We start from the raw sequence: 21,703 nt of genomic DNA, 5'->3' as shown, positions 1-21,703 counted from the left end.
CTACGCCCGTGCTTACCTTGCTCCCGGAGACCCGGTCCCTCTCGGGAGGGTAACAAGGGAAAGTGTTCAGTGCAGATCAGTGAGTAAGCACCAGCCCGCCCATGCTTACCTGCTCCCGGAGACCCGGTCTCTCTCGGGAGGGTAACAAGGGAAAGTGTTCAGTGCAGATCAGTGAGTAAGCACCAGCCCACCTGTGCTTACCTTTAAATGCGTATTGCAATTTGTAAGTTTTGTGAATGTTGCAATTTGTAGGCTTTCTGGTCTTTCAGGATGTAGTTGATGTTACAAACATTTGTGGAATATAGTTTTTCTGGGTTTAACCAATTGAAATTATATTCTTTCTGCATTCTTCTTCCTATTTGGCATCTCCAACTATTTTTCATAGTACCTAAGTCACTTGACTGCTAACCAGAAGGCTGGTGGTTTAAACCCACCAGCCACTCCTGAGAAGGAAGGTTGGACAATCTACTTCCGTAGTGATACTGCCTCGGAAACCCAAGAAAGGGTCAGTATGAGTCAGGTCCAACTCGATGGCAGATAACAACAACAACAACAACAACATTCTTCCACACAAGCAGGAAAACAAGTCTTCATCCTTAGTGTAAAACCATTTATGATTTCAATGTTCCTGGATGCTAAAGTTAAATGATTCATCTGGAATTTATAGGTCATGTGCTCGAGTTATGAGGAGAAGGTAATGTGAATCAAGGTGGTTGAAGATAAGTAAAGTGATTTCAAAAAAAGGAGCATTAGTTGTGTCAGAGATGGGGAGCAAATGAAAGGGGCTTGTTGGTCAAGGTGAGATTTGAGCAGGCTTGAGGAATGTGAGGGAGTTAGCTCTGAAGACCATCTGAGGGAATAATTATCCATGCAGAAGGAAAAGCCAGAGCAAAGTCTAATACATGGGATTGTATTAGGCAAGTTTAAGGAAGATCAAAGTTGTCACAGAGACTGGGGTGGAATTAGCTTAGGAAGAGATCAGAAGAGAGGAGAGGTGAGCAGATCTTGTATGATCTGTGGTCTTGAAATCATTGTAAGAGCTTTTCTTCTGAATGAAATGAGAAGCCATTGAGGGTGACATGATTAAATTATGTTTTTAAAGGATTACTCTCACAGTTGTAAGAAAGAATTTTCAGTTAAGGGCAAAAGTAGAAACATGGAGACCAATTATGTGTCTGTTTTGATAACCTTCTTGTTGTTGATAATCTAGGAGAGGGAAAAATGTGGCTTTATTAGGTGATAGCAGTGGAGATGGTGAGAAGTGGTTGGATTGGAATGTATTCTGAAAGTGGAGCCTCTGGGATGTCCTGACAGATTAGATGTGGGATTTGAGGGGAAGAAATATCTTTAATAGTTACAAATGTTTTATGCTCAGCAAATAAAAAGAGGATTACCATCTTGTGAATTAAGAAGGCTCTGGGTAAAGCATCATAGTTTTTTTTTTTTTTTTTGGCTGTTATCTTTACAGAAGGGGATCACCAGCCCTTTTTTCATGGTACCACTGGGTGGTTTGAACTGCCAACTTTCAGTCAGCAGTCAAGTGTAAATCACCCAGGGAACTACGGAGCTCAGTTCTGTTTTGTTTTTTAACACATAGGGATGCTAGGAGTCAGAATCAATTCAAAAGCAACAAGTTTGTTGTTTTGTTTTCTTTATAGGTCAAGCAATTTTTTAAATAAGGTCAGGAGTTCAAGTTTAGACATGTTGAATTAGAGATGTCTTCTTTATTGGTAAAGTACAAGGCCAGCAAAAATGAGGGAACCCCTCAAAGAGGTGGTTTGACACTATAGCCACAAAAATGGACTGATATACACAATAATCATGAAGATGTCACAGGACTGGGCAACATTTCATTCTGTTATACATAAGGTCCTGATGGTTCAGAGCCAGCTCCGTGGCAACTCACATCAACATTAGACATATTGGTGGATATGTCAGATAGGCAGTTTAATATAAAAATTCTAGAAAGGAGTCTGGATTAGAGGTACAAATTTGGGAGCTGATAGCATGGATGGAATGAAGTAGCTAACCAAATTCCACAAGAGTAGCTTTTAAGTGGTTAGAGCAAGTAGGAAAACAGTGCCAGAGAAAGGTTTTGCATTTATGGGGGAACCAAGACAAAGTGGCCCTTAAACAAGACTTAGACAAGGAAAGAGAATAGGAAAACACATTATAAGTAAATTACAACTAGTGTGCGAATATGTATGGAGTGTTGAATAAATTATGAATAGACCCATTTGGCTGAAGTGGAAATAAGGGGGGAAAATTTGGAGTAGAAATGTTAGGCCTGGGTATCACTAGCGTTAGTTTAGACTTATCCTCTAGGCCGGTGCTTCCTAAACTTCACTACTTATTGCTGTCAATGTTGAAATGAAATAAGGAAAGAAAATGGATTATGTTTTTCATAATGCTAGATGTATTCAACTTTTGAAAGGATTTGTTTGTTCTGAAATTGTTCTTCCTGACATTTTAATGTTAAAGTAACTTTTGATTTAGAAAAAAATTGACTGTAGTAATTGGCCAGCTCTTTTTTTCCTCCCCACTTTCCTCTCTCCCTTTCTCCCTCCCTTCCTCCATCCTTCCTTCTCTCTCTCTCTTTTTTTTTTTTTTTTAAATTTTCTTATGTTCCTTTACTTCCTCCTCCTCCATCTTGTAAAATGTTGTCTGGCAGAATGCTTAGCTGGCAAAGCCTATCTGAGCCTTTATTTATTTATTTTTTTGAAGTTTTATTGGTTTGAGAAATTATAAGGGCTGACTGAAATAGATGATAGGGTATTTTTAAAGTGTTATGAGCATGAATGTGATGGTGCAATATGCTATTTTAGGAAGATTAGATTAGTAGTGCTATGTAAGAGAATTAGGATGGGAGAAAAACAGGGTATAAGAAAGCTATTAGGAGGCAAATACTGGAATTTAGACATAAATCTTCAGGTTCTGTACTGAATGATATTAGTAGAAACAGTATTAGAAATGGCATTAATGAAGAAATATGTACTATAAAGTGACACTGGTGATAGAAGGAATGGTTGATTCCAAAATGTTGAATCTAGTGATAGGGTAGAATGATGTTATCATTGGAAACATTTAAAGATAGAACTGAATGTGGAGATGAAGTTAATTTCTGTGGTAGACATACTGAGTTAGTGAGATTGGTGAGGTTGGAGATACAAAATTAAGATCAGCTTTTAATGCAGCTGTTGGAAAGAGAAGAGAGGAGAATTTAGGGTTTATGGCATTTCAGATTGAGAGTAATACATATTGTTTTAGTAAAAATAAATCCATTGTCTTAGCAAATAAAGAAGTCAAAGGAAGAAGGAATGCCAACATGAAGAGGGGGCAGCGTTAGGTGTCTGGAGAGTTCAAAGATAAAGAGCTTTGATGTAAAGTTAGTCAGAGCCATCTGTGACCTTGATGGTTCAGCACAGGTTGATGGTCTGAAGCCCTCTCTTCTGTGTGAGTTTTATTATTCTGCTCATTATTTTAAGATTAAAAAACACTGTGATTCATTTTAGCATATTGATAATAATCACAGCGTACTACTTTTTTTTCCTCAGTAGATTTAACCATTATTTTCTATTCAACCTCAAATACCTTTGGAGGGTAGTAGTAATATTACAATTTTATAGATAGGAAACCCGAGGCTCTGAGATATGTCTGTTGATTGTGCTTTAAATCTCTGGAAAACAGAAGAGAAAAGTACTCAGCCATTTTGTTGGACTGACATTCAATTTTTCAGGCATATTTGGGTGTGGTGATTAGGTGAGATGCAATCAGTGGAATTACTCATTACTAAGATGATGCCTTTTCTTTCACAGACATTTGAAAGCAAAACAAAATAAAATACTATTACTCTAGTAATTAACTAATCGTTGTGAAAGTCTCACAAATGAAGAAGCTACTCCCCACCATGCTTCAGAAGCATCCTGGTTTTGTCCTTTTATGGCACGTACCACACAGACCTGTAATTTCCTGTTTACTTGTGGGTCTTTCTCACCAGTCTTGAAACCATGATAGCAGGATCTTCGCTTCCCTCCTGTGGTGTGGTCCTCTGCACTGGATAGGTGCTCCACAACTGGTTGTTAAATGAATAAATGAAGAAATAGCTGTATATCTATTTAAAAGTGAGGAAAGTAGGGTTTAGACTTCTGAGATTTAAGATTAGACCCTGAGGAGGATTTATATTCAGGCAGTCCTTTCTCCTACATACATTCTCAGGTTTCTTAAGTGTGTCCTCGCTTAAAAATACAGCAAAAAATATGCCTTTCCTTTTTTGGAAACACTGTGCTTCTGATTCTTTTGTAATAATAATGCCACTAAAGTTTTCTGAGCTTATATTAAGTGCTAAGCACTTTCCTGCCATGTTTCATATTAACAGCCCAAGAGGAGACTATAATTATTAGCTATTTTTGCAGGTGAGAAAACTGAGCAACAGAAGGCCATCTCTAATCTTTATTGCATGTTTGTGCAAACACATTAGAAAAAGGAGCTTCTCTTATTAGGTGGACCCAGCCCTCTGAGAGCATGTATTTGACTCAGAGAGTAGGACATATGCTGAGTTCAGTTTCTACTGCCCAGGGAAGGAGGGGAGCCTGGGGCCTTCTGGAAGGTTAAGTTTACTTGATTTGTTTCATAGTCTAGTCACATTACTGGTTGCCTTGGAGTCAATTCACACTTATGGCTGCCCCATGTGTTTCTGAGTAGAACTAAACTCCATAGGGCTTTTAATGGGTGAATTTTTAGAAGTAGATCACTAGGGCTTTCTTCCAAGGCACATTTGGGTAGGCTCAAACCATGAATATTTTGGCTAACAGCAAGCAGCTTAACCCCGTGTACCACCCAGGGACTCTCTAGTGACACTAGAATTGGGAATTGAGCCCACATCTATCTTTGTTCCCAGCCTGAATACCTGCACAATTTGCCATCTATAAGCAGATCCTAAATTAATTTATATAGATTGGGGATTGGCAATTTTCTTTCTTTAAAGAGCCAGATAGTAAATATTTTAGATTTCAAGGCCACATGGTCTTTTCCCAACTACTGAACACTTCCATGGTAGCACAAAAGCAACCATAGACACTATGTAAATAAATTATCGTGGCTGTGTTCACTGAAATGATTTATGTACACCAAATTTGAATTTTATGGAATTCTTACATTCCATGAAATATTTTCATCTTTTGATTTTTTTTTTTCATCCATGTAATAAAGTGAAAACTATTCTGAGGGCCTTATAAATCAGACAGACTAGACTTAGGGCTGTAGTTTGCTGATTCTTGCTTGGTACTGGAGTTTCTAAAAGAATCCATTGAATGCAACCATCACTACTCTATGCATATTTTTTGTCACCCTAACATTAAATTCGTGGAAATGAAATTGTATAGACTCATTTCCCTTTCTCTGTGCCTATTTCCTTATAATGTAGTTTTGGTGACTAATTATTTTCTAGACTGTTGTTAGATGCCCTTGAGTTGGTTCTGACTCATAGGGACTCCATGTACAACAGAATGAAGCAATGCCCAGTCCTGTGCTGTCCTTAACACTTGTTGTTATGTTTGCGCTCATTGTTGCAGACACTGTGTCAGTCTATCTCAATGAAGGTCATCCTCTTTTCACTGAATCTCTAGTTTACCAAGCACGATGTCCTTCTCCAGGGACTGGTCCCTCCTGACACATGTTCATAGTGCATGGGGTGAAGTCTTGCCATCATTGCTTCTAAGGAGCATTCTGGCTGTACTTTCTCCAAAACAGATTTGTTCATTCTTCTGGCAATCCATGGTATGTTCAATATTCTTCTCCAACACCATTATTCAAAGACATCATTTCTTCTTTTGTCTTCCTTATTCATTATCCAGCTTTCACGTTCATATAAGGCAATTGAGAATATCATGGCTTGGCTCAGGGACACCTTACTCAAAGTGACATCGTTGCTTTATAGCCCTTTAAAGATGTCTTTTGGAGCAGGTTTAGAGAATGCAGTATGTCATTTGATTTTTTGTTTGTGCTTCCATGGGCATTGATTGTAGATCCAAGAAAAATGAAATCCTTGACAACTTTAAACTTTTCTCCGTTTATCATGATGTTGCTGATTGGTCCAGTTGTAAGGATTTTTGTTTTCATATATTGCTTCCTGAAATGACTGAACATAGACCAATTATTTTTGGTACAGTGACTCTGTATTCCTGGCATCTTCATCTTATGATTCCTGCATTGCTTAATATTTTTTCCATAGAATCCTTCAATGTCTTCCCAAAACTTGCCTGGTCTTCAGTCATTAGCATTCAATATGTCAAATACGTTCTTGAGATGGTCTCAAAATACACATGGGGATATCGTCAAGGTCATATTTTGGCTCTTGTGGACTTGTTTTAGTTTTCTTCATCTTCCACTTGAACATGCATATGAGCAATTGATGGTTTGTTTTACAGTCAGCCCCTGGCCTTGTTCTGATTGGTGGTATTGAGCTTTTCCGTTGTCTCTTTCCACAGAGTAGTGAATTTGATTCCTGTGTACTCTGTGTGGTGAGGTCTGCATGTATAGTTGCCACTTATGTTGTTGAAAAAAGGTATTTGTAATGAATAAGTTATTGGTCTTGCAAAATTCTGCTAAGTGACATCTGGCATTATTTTTATCATCACAACCATAATTTCCAGTTATTGATTCTTCTGTGTCTCCAACTTTTGTGTTCCAATCACCAGTAATTATGATTGCATCTTGATTGCATGTTTGATCAATTTCAGCCTGCAGAAATTGGTAAAACTGCTTCAATTTCCTCATCTTTGGCACTAGTAGTTGGTGTGTAAATTTAAATAATATTTGTAATAACTGATTTTCCTTATGGACATTAATATAGGACTTTATTCTACCACTTACAGCATTGTACTCTGGCATATATCTTGAAATTTTTTTGACGATGAAGGTAATGTCATTCCCCTTCAATCTGTCATTTCCAGCACAGTTGTTATTATCATTGTTTGGTGCTGTTGAGTCAGACCCAACTCATAGCACAGTAGACCATATGATTATCTAATTCAAAATTGCCAAACCTGTCCATTGTAGCTCATTAATGCCTAGGATAAAGATCTTATTTGTTCCATTTCATTTTTGAGGACTTCCAATTTTCCTAAATTTATACTTCCTATATTCACAGTCTGATTATTAATGGATGCTTGTAGCAGTTCCTTCTCAGTTTGAGTCATGCCACATCAACATATGAGGGTCCTAAAATCTTTATTCCATGTACTACATTAAGGTTGATTCAGTTTTGAGGAGGCAGCTGCTATGCAGTCATATTTTTGAGTGTTCCACCCCAAGGAAGTGTCTTCTGGCATTATGTCAGACAATGTTCTGCTACTATGAATAAGATTTTCATTGACCAGTTTTCTTAGAAATATATCACCGGGTCCTTTGTCTTAGTCTTTCTTAGTCTGTAAGCTCTGATGAATCTGTCCACCATATGTGACCCTGCTGGATTTTGAAATACTGATGGCATAGCTTCTAGCATCACAGTAACAAGGAAGGGACGACAGTATTACAAACTGATAGATGAGTGGTTGATTTTCCAGATTGCCTTAATAGCTCACTATGATAAACAATTCAAAACTTTTCTCTGTCAAATATAACTAAAACTATAACTAATAGAATCATAGAAATAAAAAACCAAACCAAAACAAACAAAAAAAAAAACCCAGAACCAGTACTGTACTTATAAAATAAATATGGGAAATATGAATTATTCAGGAGTTTCAAAATAAGAGTGCATAATATGTTGTAATCTCTCCAGAGTGAATAGTATTTTGTATCTTCTATATAGATTACAACATATTATTCACTCTGGTTTCTTTTAACTTTTGATGAATTCCTCTTTGCCACAGTTATTTTGCAAGTACAGAAATGGCCCTGATTTGTCTGTACATTTCTATGATTCTCTTAGCTGTAATTTTAGTTATATTTGACTAAGTTTTATATTATAGTTTGCTTTTAATAATAAAAAAAATTAGATGCAGTTGTGGTTTGAAAACACTTAATGTGTCTAGTCATTCAAAGTATATATTCCTACTATCCTAACATCAAACTCAAAGTTCGGGTATGTCCCTACTTTAACCATTAAAAGAGTTTTGGTTTCACAGCCTTGACCAGTATCTGAGTACTGAGTCTCTGACTGTACTCCTCAGTTTACTTTCATAGTCGAATCTTCCTAAAACCTGTTGCTAGTAAGGCAACCCATGTGTTACAGAGTATAACTGTTCCTTAGGGTTTTCTTTGCTGTAGTCTTTACAGGAAGGGACCCTGACAGCACATCAGTTAAGAACTCAGCTGCTAACTGAAAGGTTGGTGGTTCAAACTGAGCATCTGTTTTGCAGAAGGATGTGGCAGTCTTGTAAAGATATATGGCCTTGTGGGACAATTCTATTACATCCTATAGGGTTACTGTGAGTTAGAACCAACTCAACAGCAGTGGGTTTGGTTTGGTTTAGTCTTTACAAGCAGAACACTTTGTCTTTTTTTTCTTGATGCCACTTGGTGGGTTCAAACCACCGCCTTTTGGTTAGATATGAACCCAAATCGTTTGCACCACCCAGGGAACTTTGAGTCTTCCTACATGCCTAAAAATGATACTTGATTTTCAAGCCTATGGGTTAGGATGAATTAATCCAAGAAATGTCCACTAATCTAACAAAAGGCCAGTTTTCTGTCTACTAAAGATAATTATAGCTTTTCAGAAGTTTAAACCTCAAAAACAAACTCACTGCCATGGAGTTGAGTCTGATTCATAGCGACCCCTCCTTTACTTTCCGAGACGGTATTTCTGCGGAAGTAGATTCCCAGTCTTCCTTCCGAGGAGTGGCTGATGGCTTTGAACTTCCAGGCTTCTGGTTAGCAGTCACGTGCCTTAGGCACTACACTACCAGAGTGTGTGTGATATTTTCCTTCAGTGTTTTCAGGCCACTCAATCCCTTCCCACTATACTTCAGCTACAGTCCTTTTTGTCTTGCTCTAGGAAGAAGCCACTAATCTTGCCCCACCTCCACCTCCCCTAGGGCTTTTTTATACTTCTTCAAAGAGGTCCTCTCAGTATCCTAGACCGGGTTTGTTCCCCCTTTTATGCTTCTATTGTACTTTCCTCCCATCTATAATTCTTTGTTCAAGGTTTGTCTCTCTAACTAACCTATAAACTTCATGAAGACTTGTTCAACATTGTATTTAATACTTTGCCGTCTATTTAAATAACTAGCACCCTGTAGGTGCTCATCAGATATTTTGGATGAAGAAAAATATTTTTTGCTTGTAGTTACATGTATTTATTTATTTAATTTAGTTCAAGGAAAATGTCATTTGAGTGTTAAAATACTGTTAAGTGATTTTTTGGCCTGGGTTCTGTTTAAAGTGAGCATGCCTAACTAAAGAGAAAGGAGTCTAGTTTCTACTTAAGATATCCATTTATATGTAGTCATAATTCTTATGAGTCTGAAATTTGCAACATGGACTGAAGACTCATAGGACTGAAGACCATGGGTCTGACCCTTTCCTTAATTTGTTTATAAAGTTATGTGAACAATGAAAGTATTTCCCTTTTAGTTCTGAAGCCTGAGATGCTCTGATAATGCCTCCTGCAAGTCAAAACAAAGGAAATGGAAAAGCCTGAATTTGTATCCAGTTAATTGAACTAATGTCTGGGACTGGTCCATCTTGGGACTTTTTCTCATACATTTATGTCACAGTGGGATTGCGTTAGATGTTCATATTGTCATAATAATTGTATATTTGGGAGCGCTGGTGGCGTAGTTCCTAAGGCATTTGACTGCTAACCACCAGGTTGGTGGTTCAAACCTGTGGTGCATAGTGTTTTGTCACTGCTAGTATTAGAGGTATTTTTGAGGGAAAATAAAGCCCCTGTTAGTGCCTTATATTGTTGTTGTTGTTATGTGCTGTCAAGTTAGATCTGCCTTATATTCTAACTGACCGTTGGTGTTCGGTGCTGTTGAGCTGATTTTAATTCATAGGCACCCCACGGCAGAGTGGAACTCTCAGTAGCAGAGTCAGCAAAATTTTGCTGAACTTCTTCAGTGCACAAGGATAGAAAGAACAAATCAACCCCTAAACTTTTAGCAGATTCATATCCTCTCATTCTGTGTCTTTATTTCTGAACACAGGGTGTGAATTCTGAGAAAAGGGGAAACAAATGTTGATAAAGAGTGAGGGTTTCGTAGAGACACCTGTTCCCTTGGAAACGTGATCTCTACACTACTAATTCAATAAACCCTCCTCTTTGTATCTGTAGATTTCACAGTCTTATTTCTTTGGAGTTCATACTCTCAGGTGATAGGTTTTAAATGCCAAATGTGGAGCACACAGCACTATGTTGGTTGGGCATAGTCCCTGGCTTCCTAAAGCCCATAATGAATTGTGGCAGAAAAGAGAAATAAAGAAATAATCACAAAGCTCATCATGTGTTAATTAGCTGCATTGTGATACATGCTCAAGACTAAAGTACGGATAACTAGGAGGAGTTGTATAATAGGGAAGGGCATATCCTCCCAAAAGAAAAGAAACAAAGAAACTCACTGCCCTTGAGTCAATACCAACTCACAGCAACCCCTCCTTGGGTTTCCGAGGTGGTATATCTACGGAAGTGGATCGCCCAGTCTTCTGAGGAGGAGTGACTGGTGGGTTTGAACCACCAGCCTTCTGGTAGGTATTGCTAAAAGAAGAGGGTTGGAGGCAGAGTCTAGGGCAGATGCCTTAAGGCTGATGAAACTAGCCAGTTGGGAAAGGAAAGAACACCAGTATGGTTACTGTGCAAGTAACTTGAGCAACATGAGAGATTCTCTGATATATGGAGGCACAGGATCACTTTTTTGCCTTGATGTGTATGTATCATTTGCCTACAAGAACCACTATGGTTGCTTTGCTGTCTTCTTTATTTTTTATATTCCTCATCTACTGTCATTTAAATATATAAAGTAAACTGTGTTATAGCATCAAAAAGCCTGGGGGAAATTTTGCCTAAATTCTTGAATCCAAAATAATCCTTACTCAGAGAGGAAAAAGGATGGGGCGTGTGGACTCTTTATCTAACCCTGAATAATAATTTTCCCTATATTCTTTTAAAGGAGCTCTGGTGGCATAGTGCCTAAGGCACTTGACTACTAACCAGAAGGCTGGTGGTTCAAACCCACCAGCCACTCCTCGGAAGGAAGGTTGGGCAATCTACTTCCCTAGTGATAACGCCTCAGAAACCCAAGGAGGGGTCGCTATGAGTTGGGTCCGACTCGACGGCAAACAACAACAACAAACAACAACAACATATTCTTTTAAGACATTTTAAAATAATCTGCAGCACTTTGGAAGATTTTTAATTTATTATTGTGTATCTTAAATAGAATTTAAAGATATAAATATTATATATATGCTGTTGCTGTTATGTGTCATCAAGTCGGCCCGACAATATATTTATGTACATCTATATGTTGTTGTTGTTATGTGCTGTCGAGTCGAACCCAACTCATAGCGACCCCTCCTTGGGTTTCCAAGGCAGTATCACTGCAGAAGTAGATTCCCAACCTTCCTTCCGAGGAGTGGCTGATGGGTTTGAAAGGCCAGCCTTCTGGTTTGCAGTCATATATATATATAATTTAAATAATGTCAAGGTATGTAGTACCAATCTGGTTTCAACATTATTATGCTTTATTTATTATTTGCTACTGTTTCCTTAAAGAATATGCACACTTGGAATTTGATTCTCACCTTTGCTAACCACTTTGCTTTTGTTTTTTGTAATTCCAGTCAAATGGGATTGCAGCCATCATTGCTATTTTGGTGTTACTTCTAATCTTGGGCATTGGTTTGATGTGGTGGTTTTGGCCTCTTTGCTGCAAAGTGGTGAGTAAGAAAGATTTCTGATTTACAGTTTGACTCCTTTTTTTTCTTCAATAATATGTAAAATCTGAAATATGAATGAATGTCATATTGTTCAACAGTATCAAAATTTCAATGAGCAATTTCATTTTAATTTTTTTTATTGCTATAATAAATTCTAGAAAACATGTATGCCAATGAATGATTACTATAAAACTTAATGGACAAAGAAGTTCAAAATCAGGTTTAGGGAGAGAAGAGGAGAAGAAAGTAGGAGAGGTAATACAGACAAAAGGTCTTACCACTCAATTACAAAAGAAATTCAAGGAAAATGAATGGTATTTTCCTGATGGATTCATTGGGAGAAGTTAATCTTTTCAGTATCTACTGAATCTTTCATTTCCTCTTTGAAAGAGTTACTATTTCAGGACCTTCTCTGTCATCTTCTCTAAAAAAGCATTTTTGGAAATATGTCATGTTCATATGTTGAGTGCCTGTTAAAGAGTCACTTTTGAGTAATGACAGGAGGTTTCAGTTTGTGTCATTTTTAGTGTTTGTGGAAGATCTCAAAGAATATAGGTATGCACAGTGCATCAGTAGGATTGGTGTTATCCACTGTGGTAACTCATGGTGTCACCCCTTCGTCCCCTGTGCCAGATCACACAGAATTCTTAGTTATGTTTGTTGTCAATTTTAATTCTAGAATCATACATGATAAAGGTAGTTGTAAATTCCTTAAATGTAATATTTCTTATAACACTAGTAATGACAAAATTGTTTGGTGAAATCTTTCTATGTTGAATTATAACATTATTAGTGCCTAAGGCATTTGATTGCTAACCAGAAGGCTGGTGGTTCAAACCCACCAGCCACTCCTTGGAAAGAAGATTGGGCAATTGATACTTCCCTAGTGATACTGCCTCAGAAAACCAAGGAGGGGTCACTATGTTTATTGGTTACCTAGTGCTGCTCTGACAAGAATAGACCACAAATGGGATGGCCTTAATAAACAGGAGTTTATTCTCTTACAGTTTGGAGGCTTTAAGTCCCAAGTTCAAAGTGCCAGGCTCTAGGGGCTGGGTGAAAGCCCCTCAGCCTTGGGCTTCAGCTCTGCCTCCAGCTCCTTTTCCACTGAAGCTAGAGGCTTTTCTTCACTCAGTCAGCTGCTGGCTGCTGAGGTTGCCAAGCCCAGGGTTGACCAGTAAAAAGGCACAGTCCCGATGTTACCAAACCACATGATAGGTCATTAACTCAAGTCCATTGTAAGTCATAAGGTCGGCAGAGCATGGCAGGCTGCTGAACAGCAATATGGCTACATGCAGGGTCCACGGCTGCCTGCCATAAGCTAGAGACCATTCCCAAGGCCTCTCCTCATATGCAGGAAGCAGACCACATCCCAAAGGCAGCTACTCAGCTGCTTGTGGTAGATACCACCATGGAGTTGATTGGCAGTCTCATCATGGGGAATAACTACCACCAGCTGCCCAGCCACTCAACCAGGCCCAGCCAAGTTGACACACAAACATAACTACCATACTATAAGTCGAAATTGACTGAGCAGCGGTAAGTGGTTTTTGAGTAACTGAATGGCAGCCTATTTTGAATTTTCTCCTTCATTTCCTGGAATTACTATTTCATTATCAAGAAAACTACTGGTAAAGGGTCACAAATGATTTACCACCATACTGTACCTAAAACATCAGAAAATTTGACAAAATCAGTGACTATAAAATCATTGGAACAGAATCACCAACGTGTGCTTGTAGCACATGCAGATGAAACACATGATTCAAAGTATCGTTGTAATTTGGTAATAATGACAGCTCTGACCAGAGTGCACCAGAAGGTTCAAAAAGTAAATTAGCCCAGAGTTTTAGCCTTGTGGGTATATTGATACATGTAACATGGGCTGATAAAAAAATGGTTTTGTTGTTATGTTACTACAGGGATTTTTTTTTTTTTTTTTTATTAGGATTTGGGTGAAGATTTACAGAGTAAATTCACTTTTCATACAGAAGTTCACATATACTTTGTCTCATGTCATTGACCAAAATTTACAATGCAGCAGCTCCCCTCCCACTTCCTCCCCATAGCTACCTCCTCCCAGTGTCCATCCCTTCATACTCTTCGAGAGGCCCATTGTCTGCCAACCCTGTATATGATCTTGGATACACTCTCCATTTAGACATACATAATTGTTTAGCTTGTTCACCCATCTATCCGTCCCTATACCCATGTTTGCTTTCATTAACAACTCAGTATTGTATTTACAAAGGGGTTCATATTTGTTGTTTGTACTGCCCATGTAACTCTCTCTGTCTTTCTCATCCTCAATGCTGCCATACTGGTCACTCACATTTGGTACATTGCCCTTCTCTTCACCCAAATCAATATTTATCTCTATCTATCTAACAGCATTCCCTCCTCTTCCCTCCCACCCCTGGTAACCAACAAAGAAAATGTCCTCCAATATATAAACATTTCCTTAACTTTTACAATAACGGACTAATACAATATTTGTCCTTTTGTGACTGACTTATTTCGCTCAGCATAATGTCCTCCAAGTTCATCCACGTTATGCGGTGTTTTGCAGATTCTACATTATTCTTTAGCGTTGCATAGTATTCCATTGTGTGAATGTACCAAAGTTTGGTTATCCATTCCTCAGTTGTTGGACATCTAGGTTGTTTCCAAGTTTTGGCTATTGTAAATAGTGCTGCGATGAACATCGGCGTGCATATATCTGTTCTTGTTATGGCTCTCACTTCTTTAGGGTATATACCTAGTAATGGGATGGCTGGGTCAAATGGTATTTGTATTTCCAACTTTTGAAGGAATCGCCATACTGCTTTCCACAATGGTTGTACCATTTGACAGTCCCACCAGCAGTGTATGAGAGTCCCAATCTCTCCACAACCTCGCCAGCATTTGTTATTTTCTGTCTTGTTGAACTTTGCTACTAGTGCTGGAGCAAGATGGTATCTCATTGTTGTTTTGATTTGCATCTCTCTAATAGCTAATGATCGTGAGCATTTCTTCATATGTTTGTTGGCCGCTTGAATATCCTCCAAGTGTCTATTCATGTCTTCTGCCCATTTTTTCATTGGATTGTTTGTCTTTTTGTTATTGAGGTGTTGGAGTGTTCTATAAATTCTAGAGATAAGTCCCTTGTCAGATATGTTATTATACAGGGATATTTTTAATAAAAAATAATGCATTCTGCAAAAACATTGCACAAGATTTTTTATAGTCAGGCATTTTGGTGTCCCCTCCTCTGACAGTGTCACCTAGTGTGGTTCCCATCTCCTGCATCCCTCTAGTGATGTGATTGGATCTGTGTTGGCTTTCTAGGTGACTGGAACAAGTTGCCACACACTCAGTGACTTAAAGCAATAGGAGTTGATTATCTTACAATTCTGTAATCAGAGGTCCAGCCTCGTCTTACTGGGCTCATCTGAGCTAAAAGATACCAGCAAGGCTACATTCCTTTCTGGAGGATCTAGGGAAGGATTTTTTTTCACTTCCTTTTCCTGCTTCTGGAGTATACTCACATTCCTTGGTCCATGGCTCCTTTCTGCCATCCTCAGTGCCAGCAATGTTGCATCTCTCTGACATTATTCTGTAGTCACATCTTCCTTTGACTCTCAACCCAGCTGAGAAAGGTACTCCAATTTTAAAGAACCATATAGATAATTGGACCTACCCAGATAATTCAGGATAGTCTCCAATCTCAAGTTCCTTAATCACATGTGCAAAATTCCTTTTGCCATGTAAGGTAGCATATTCATAGGTCCTGGGAATTAGACTGTGAGCATCTTTGAAGAGCCATTAGTCTACCTAGCACAGGTTGGAATGTTGGCTGATTACTTTCAGTGTGTTTCAAGCCATCTAATTGGGATTGTTCAGGTTTTAGAGATCCTTCATAGAAAACATTGTCCTGCAGGTGTGTTCTTTCAAAGCATGTCTGCTACTTATTTTTTAAATTTTCCTTTTTAATCAGTACACTATGTAGAACTTTGTGTTCTGTAGATCATGTAGTGTTTTACATAATATGACTATATTGCTCTTTTAAAAAATATCTCCTCTGCTGACTGACTTCAGTTTCCTTGTGATTTCAGGCAATAGTTTATATTACTCATACATTCATTATTAAGTGTACTCCAGCCTACTTTCATGAGACAAATTTACAATCCTTTATTTCTTTATCATTATCTCTGAGTAGTTGGCCCATGGAGGAGGCACAGAATTTTCTCAGACAACGGTAGAGACAAGAAGCATCCTGTCTCTCTGCTGAACTAATCAGTTTCCTGCCATAGCAATTTATGCTCAGTTTCCTGTTATAATCTCCTTGATGATCCTAGATATGGCTGTTTTAGGGTGGCTAGCCTTCCTGAGTCTCAAATTAAAAAGCAGAAAGGTGTCCTAATGTGATTTGTGCTCCTTGATTTTTTAAACTTCTCAGTGGTGGATTTCCTCCCTTCATTGCTTTACAATTTCATTTGTTATTGACCAGAGAGCTCAAAAGTGTCAAAGTAGATGAAGGACACATGGAAAAACTCAAATGGGTTTCTTTGGGAAGTTATTTTCTTGTTGCTACATGTGCTTAGTAGGAGCTCTGATGGTGCAATGAATAAGGCATCTGGCTGCTAACCAGAAGGTCAGTGGTTCAAACCCACCAGCTGCTCCATGGAAGGAAGATGGGGCAATCTGCTTCTGTAAAGATTTACAACCCAATGGGGGTCGCTATGAGTAGGAATAACTCGATGGCAGGGAGTTTGGTTTTGGTTTTACATGTGCTTAAATACAGACCTAGACCATTATTGGAAATAATATAGAGTAGATCCAGTGAAAGTGATAGGGGATCCTTTTCAGCCTTGGGACTCTGCAGATCAGGCCTCAGATTCATAAAATAATTATCTTTTGCAAGCATAGAGGGGTCCCTTTAATGGTGTGATTTAAGGATGTCAGGAAGGTATCTTATCTTCAGAAACTCTGTGAATGTTTACTCATTTCTGGAACACATTTAATAGGGGGAAACTCCATTTATCTGCTTATTTACTTTTTACAGCTTGAAATATAGATTAAAAAGCAGCTAGCCCTGGCTAGGAACTTAAAGTTGTACCTAGGTGTATTTAATCGTAGCAAATGTTTCTTTAAAGTAGGTATAAAAAGCAGGGAGAAGGTAGAGGCCAAATTCTGCGTTGTGCCCTCAGCAAGTATTTACTGAGCATTGAATAAGTACTAGAACTGACAATACACAAATAGCTGTGAAATGATATGAACCTCCCATTAAGAAATTAACAGTTTAGCATAGACACTCAGGCATGTGGACAAAGAAATGTAAATATAGGGTATTGAATGCCCCATTTATGTAGGTAAAGATAAGAACATGAAGGGGGGGCGATTTGCCAGAGTGCAAAGAGATCATTTGAGAAAAACCTGATGAGGCAGTTGACCTTACTATGAGTTTTGAACGATGATAAGATTTTGGCAGTTGATGAGAGATATTTCGGATGCAGTGTGTGCAAAATTACTACATTCTGGCATGTTTTGGGAGGTGCTAGGCTGAGGCCTCGTGTGAAAGTGAAAGGTGGTGAAAGATAGTTTGGGATTTTTGGTCAGCATTCCATTAGATAGGGTCTCAAATGTCTTTTAGGGTGTCTGAACACATCCCATGGATTCTGAGAAGCCACTGGAGAAACTGGATCAATTTTATCACGTGGAAGAAGCTGTGCTTTCTCTGTAGTAGAGTTGGCTGTGGCTGCGATTAATTAAGAACTGTATCCAACTGAGTTCCATCAACAATTGATAGGGAAAGCCAGTGGACAGATAATGTATCTTAGACATGGCTGGAGCAAAGTATTTCTAAATAAACATAGTTAGTTGGAATCTAAGATGGAAGCTTACAGATAAGGAAAAATGAGATGATGTGATGAGGAGTGGCAAGGGAAGACCATAAGCTTGTGTAAAAGTATATTAGAGTTGTGTTTCAGTACATGGTATACTTATGAGATGCTGAAAGTAGAATGTAATTAGTTACATAATTCTGTGTTGTTATTGGTGTGTGCCACTGAGTTGATTCTGACTTGTAGTGACCCCATGTGACACAGTAGAACTGCTCCATAATGTTTTCTTGGGTATAATCTTCACAGAAGCAGATCACCACCCCGTCTTTCTCCAATAGAGCTACAGAGTGGTTTTGAGCCACCGATTTTCAATCAGCAGATGATCACTTAACCATTGTGTCACTGTTGTTGTTGTTGTTGTTGTTATGTGCCGTCGAGTCAAACCTAAAGCACTTGACTGCTAACCAGAAGGCTGGCGGTTCAAACCCACCAGCCACTCCTCGGAAGGAAGGTTGGGCAATCGTACTTCCGTAGTGATACTGCCTTGGAAACCCAAGGAGGGGTCACTATGAGCCAGGGCCAACTCGATGGCACGTAACAACAAAATGTTGTGCCACTAGGACTTCTTAAATAATTATTAGCAGATAAATTATCAAGGATCAATTTGACTTTAATTGTCTGTTGGTACCAGTAATATAACTTCTTAATAGAAAAGAAAGTATTTATTCAGCTTGGTGTGGCTCCTTTATGATTGTGTTTTAAATACTATGGCAATGATTTAAGTCAAATTTTTCAAATTAAACATTACTAAGCAGGGGCTCAGGAGCTCTGGTAACATAATACTAAGGCACTTGACTGCTAACCAAAAGGCTGGTGGTTCAAACCCACCAGCCACTCTTCAAAAGGAAGGTTGGGCAATCCTATTTCTGTAGTGATACTGCTTCGGAAACCCAAGGAGGGGTCACTATGAGTCAGGGCCAACTCTACGGCACACAACAACAACAACAACAGCAACAACAAGCAGGAGCTCTGGTGGCATAGTGCTAAGGCATTTGACTGCTAACCAGAAGACTGGCAGTTCAAACCCACCAGCCACTCCTCGGAAGGAAGACTGAGCAATCTACTTCTGCAGTGATACTACCTCGGAAACCCAAGGAGGGGTCGCTATGTGTCAGATCCGACTTGATGACAGTGGGTGGGTTTTTAGCAGTTTAAAGTATCTGTTCTCAGGCACATTGAAGATATGTTAGCTATCTACCTCCTTGTCAAATAAATCATGCCCAGAAGCCCTTCCTATGATAGAAAGCCTGGAATAAAAAAAGTTCTGAGGCTCATATAGTCTTCATTCAATCATTTCATATTTTATGAATGATTGAATCATTCATTGCTCTGAGATTAAAATTTCACAAATAATCTAATCAATGATTCAGTAAAGTCAGTGTTACTTATATTTTAGATGATGATGATTTTCTTTTCCCCTTGCCCCAGATAACCTGAAGGAGCAGTGAATATCGGGTTTTCAGTAGTTGTGATTCTTCCTGAGGGGTGTGTGTGTGTGTGTGTGTGTGTGTGTGTGTGTCTGAGACATCTCCAGGGATATCTGTAGTTTGGAAAGGTTTCCCAAGGTAGACTAAGTAATGGTCACCAAAGTTATCATTGTAATTTGGTAAAATCCCTAGAACCCGTGAATACTGCTTTATATGGTAAAAGTGGATTTTCAGATATGATTAAGGTAAGAATCTTGAAATGAGGAAATTATTTTGCATTAATTAAGTGGGTCCCAAATGAAATTACAAATGTCTTAATAAGAGGGTAGAAGAATTTATAGAAGAGGAGGAAGCAAGGTGGCCACAAAGGCAGAGATTGGAATGATATGGGCATAAGCCAAGGAATGTGTGTAGTCACCAGAAGCTGGAAAAGGCAAAGAATGGTGTTTCCCGAAGCCTCCTGCAGGAGCAAGCCCAGATGACACCTTAATTTTAGCCCCAAAATATTCAGTTTAGAATTCTTGCCTCCAGAACGGTAAGAAAGTACATTTCTGTTGTTTTATGCCTGTACATTTTTGGTAATTTATTATAGCAGCAAATATCAGTATAAATCGTCCCCCCACCCGCAAGTGTTTGCTCAAGGTTGAGAATCACTGCTTAGAGCAAGCCCAGATGACACCTTAATTTTAGCCCCAAAATATTCAGTTTAGACTTCTTGCCTCCAGAACAGTAAGAAAGTACATTTCTGTTGTTTTATGCCTGTACATTTTTGGTAATTTATTATAGCAGCAAATATCAGTATAAATCGTCCCCCCACCCGCAAGTGTTTGCTCAAGGTTGAGAATCACTGCTTAGGGCTATATCAGTATTGCGATTTGTGGAATTCTTATGTGATATGTTTTCAAATAACTTCATTGCAAAAACTGCTCATGGAGTACAAGAGGCTGTAAAATGAAAGGCAATGTAATATTCTTAAAAATATTTGCAGTAGTATCAAAGCTACTAAAACCAGAATGTATTCTTTCAAATTAGAAAAAAAAATCCTTTCTAGGATATTAACTATTAACATATTAGCCAAAATTCTCTAAAAATCACTTAGAGAAAATGATGTATTGTGATATTTAATAAAACTATAATAAAATGATTATGTGATTATTTGTCTAAAATGTCTCTTCCCTTATTGTTTAATAATTTTATGAAGTTGGCTACTGTGTGTGTTTTATTCATTATGGTAAATGTTGTACAGTAAATTCTTTTTTATATAATTACCATTGAGATGTTTTAATAAACAGATATAGTGCTGGAAGTGCTTACTCATTTATGCCAAGAAATTTGGAAGACAGCTACCTGGACAGCTGACTGGAAGAGATAGATATTTGTACCCATTCCAAAACAAAACAGTGATCCCACAGAATGTGTAAATTATCAAACAATATCATTAATATCGCAGGCAAGTAAAATTCTGCTGAAGATAATTCAAAAATAGTTGCAGCAGTATGTTGACAAGGAACTTCCAGAAATTCAAGCTGGATTCAAGAGGATTTAAATTGAGGAATGTCATTGCTGATGTCAGATGGATCTTGGCTGAAAGCAAAGAATACCAGAAAGATGTTTACTTGTGTTTTATTAACTATTCAAAGCCATTTGACTGTTGTGGATCATAACAAATTATGGATAACATTATGAGACATAGGAATTCTGGAACACTTAATTGTGCTCATGAGGAACCTGTACATAGACCAGGAGGATGTCATTCAAACAGAACAAGGGGACACTGCATGGTTTTAAATCAGGAAAATAGTACATCAGGGTTGTATCCTTTCACCCTACTTATTCAATCTGTATGCTGTGCAAATAATCTCAGAAGCCATACTATATGAAGAAGAATATGACATCAGAATTGGAGGAAGACTCGTAACTACCTGTAAATATGCAGATGACACAACCTTGCTTGCTGAAAGTGAAGATGACTTGAAGCATTTACTGATAAATGAACTCAAGATCAAAGATTACAGTCTGCAATATGGATTACACTTCAACAACAACAACAATAAAAATCCTCACAACTGGAGCAGTAAGCAACATCATGATAAATGGAGAAAAGATTGAAGTTGTCAGGGATTTCATTTTACTTGGCTCCACAATCAACACCCACGGAAACAGCAGTCAAGAAATCAGACACTGTGTTGCATTGGGCTAATGTGCTACAAAAGACCTCTTTAAGATGTTAAGAACAAAGATGTCACTTTGAAGCCTAAGATGTGCCTAACCCAAGGTATGGTATTTTCATGTAAAAGCTGGACAATGAATAAGAAGACCAAAGAAGAGCTGATGCCTTTGAATTGTGGTGTTGATGAAGAATACTGAAAATGAAATGGACTGCCAGAAGAATGAACAAATCTGTCCTGGAAAAACTGTAGCCAGAATGCTCCTTGAAAGTGAAAATAGCCAGATTTCATTTTACCTACTTTGATCATGTTGTCGGAAGGGACCATTCTTTTTTTTTTTTTTTTA

General features: G+C 38.3%; 1 protein-coding gene across 1 annotated transcript in view; it reads left to right on the top strand.

The window, feature by feature from the left end:
• Positions 1-21,703, top strand: part of ANTXR2 (ANTXR cell adhesion molecule 2) — a 147,549-nt gene that overhangs the window by 88,451 nt on the left and 37,395 nt on the right. The window contains exon 12 of the mRNA XM_007950375.2: positions 11,785-11,880. Within this exon, the coding sequence (XP_007948566.2) occupies positions 11,785-11,880 (96 nt within the window). The remainder of the gene's footprint in view (positions 1-11,784; positions 11,881-21,703) is intronic.

Source organism: Orycteropus afer, unplaced genomic scaffold (genome assembly GCF_000298275.1).
Source record: "Orycteropus afer afer isolate SDZICR_OR568_19922 unplaced genomic scaffold, OryAfe1.0 scaffold00270, whole genome shotgun sequence".
Classification (NCBI taxonomy): domain Eukaryota; kingdom Metazoa; phylum Chordata; class Mammalia; order Tubulidentata; family Orycteropodidae; genus Orycteropus; species Orycteropus afer.
This window is presented reverse-complemented; position numbering and strand designations above follow the sequence as displayed.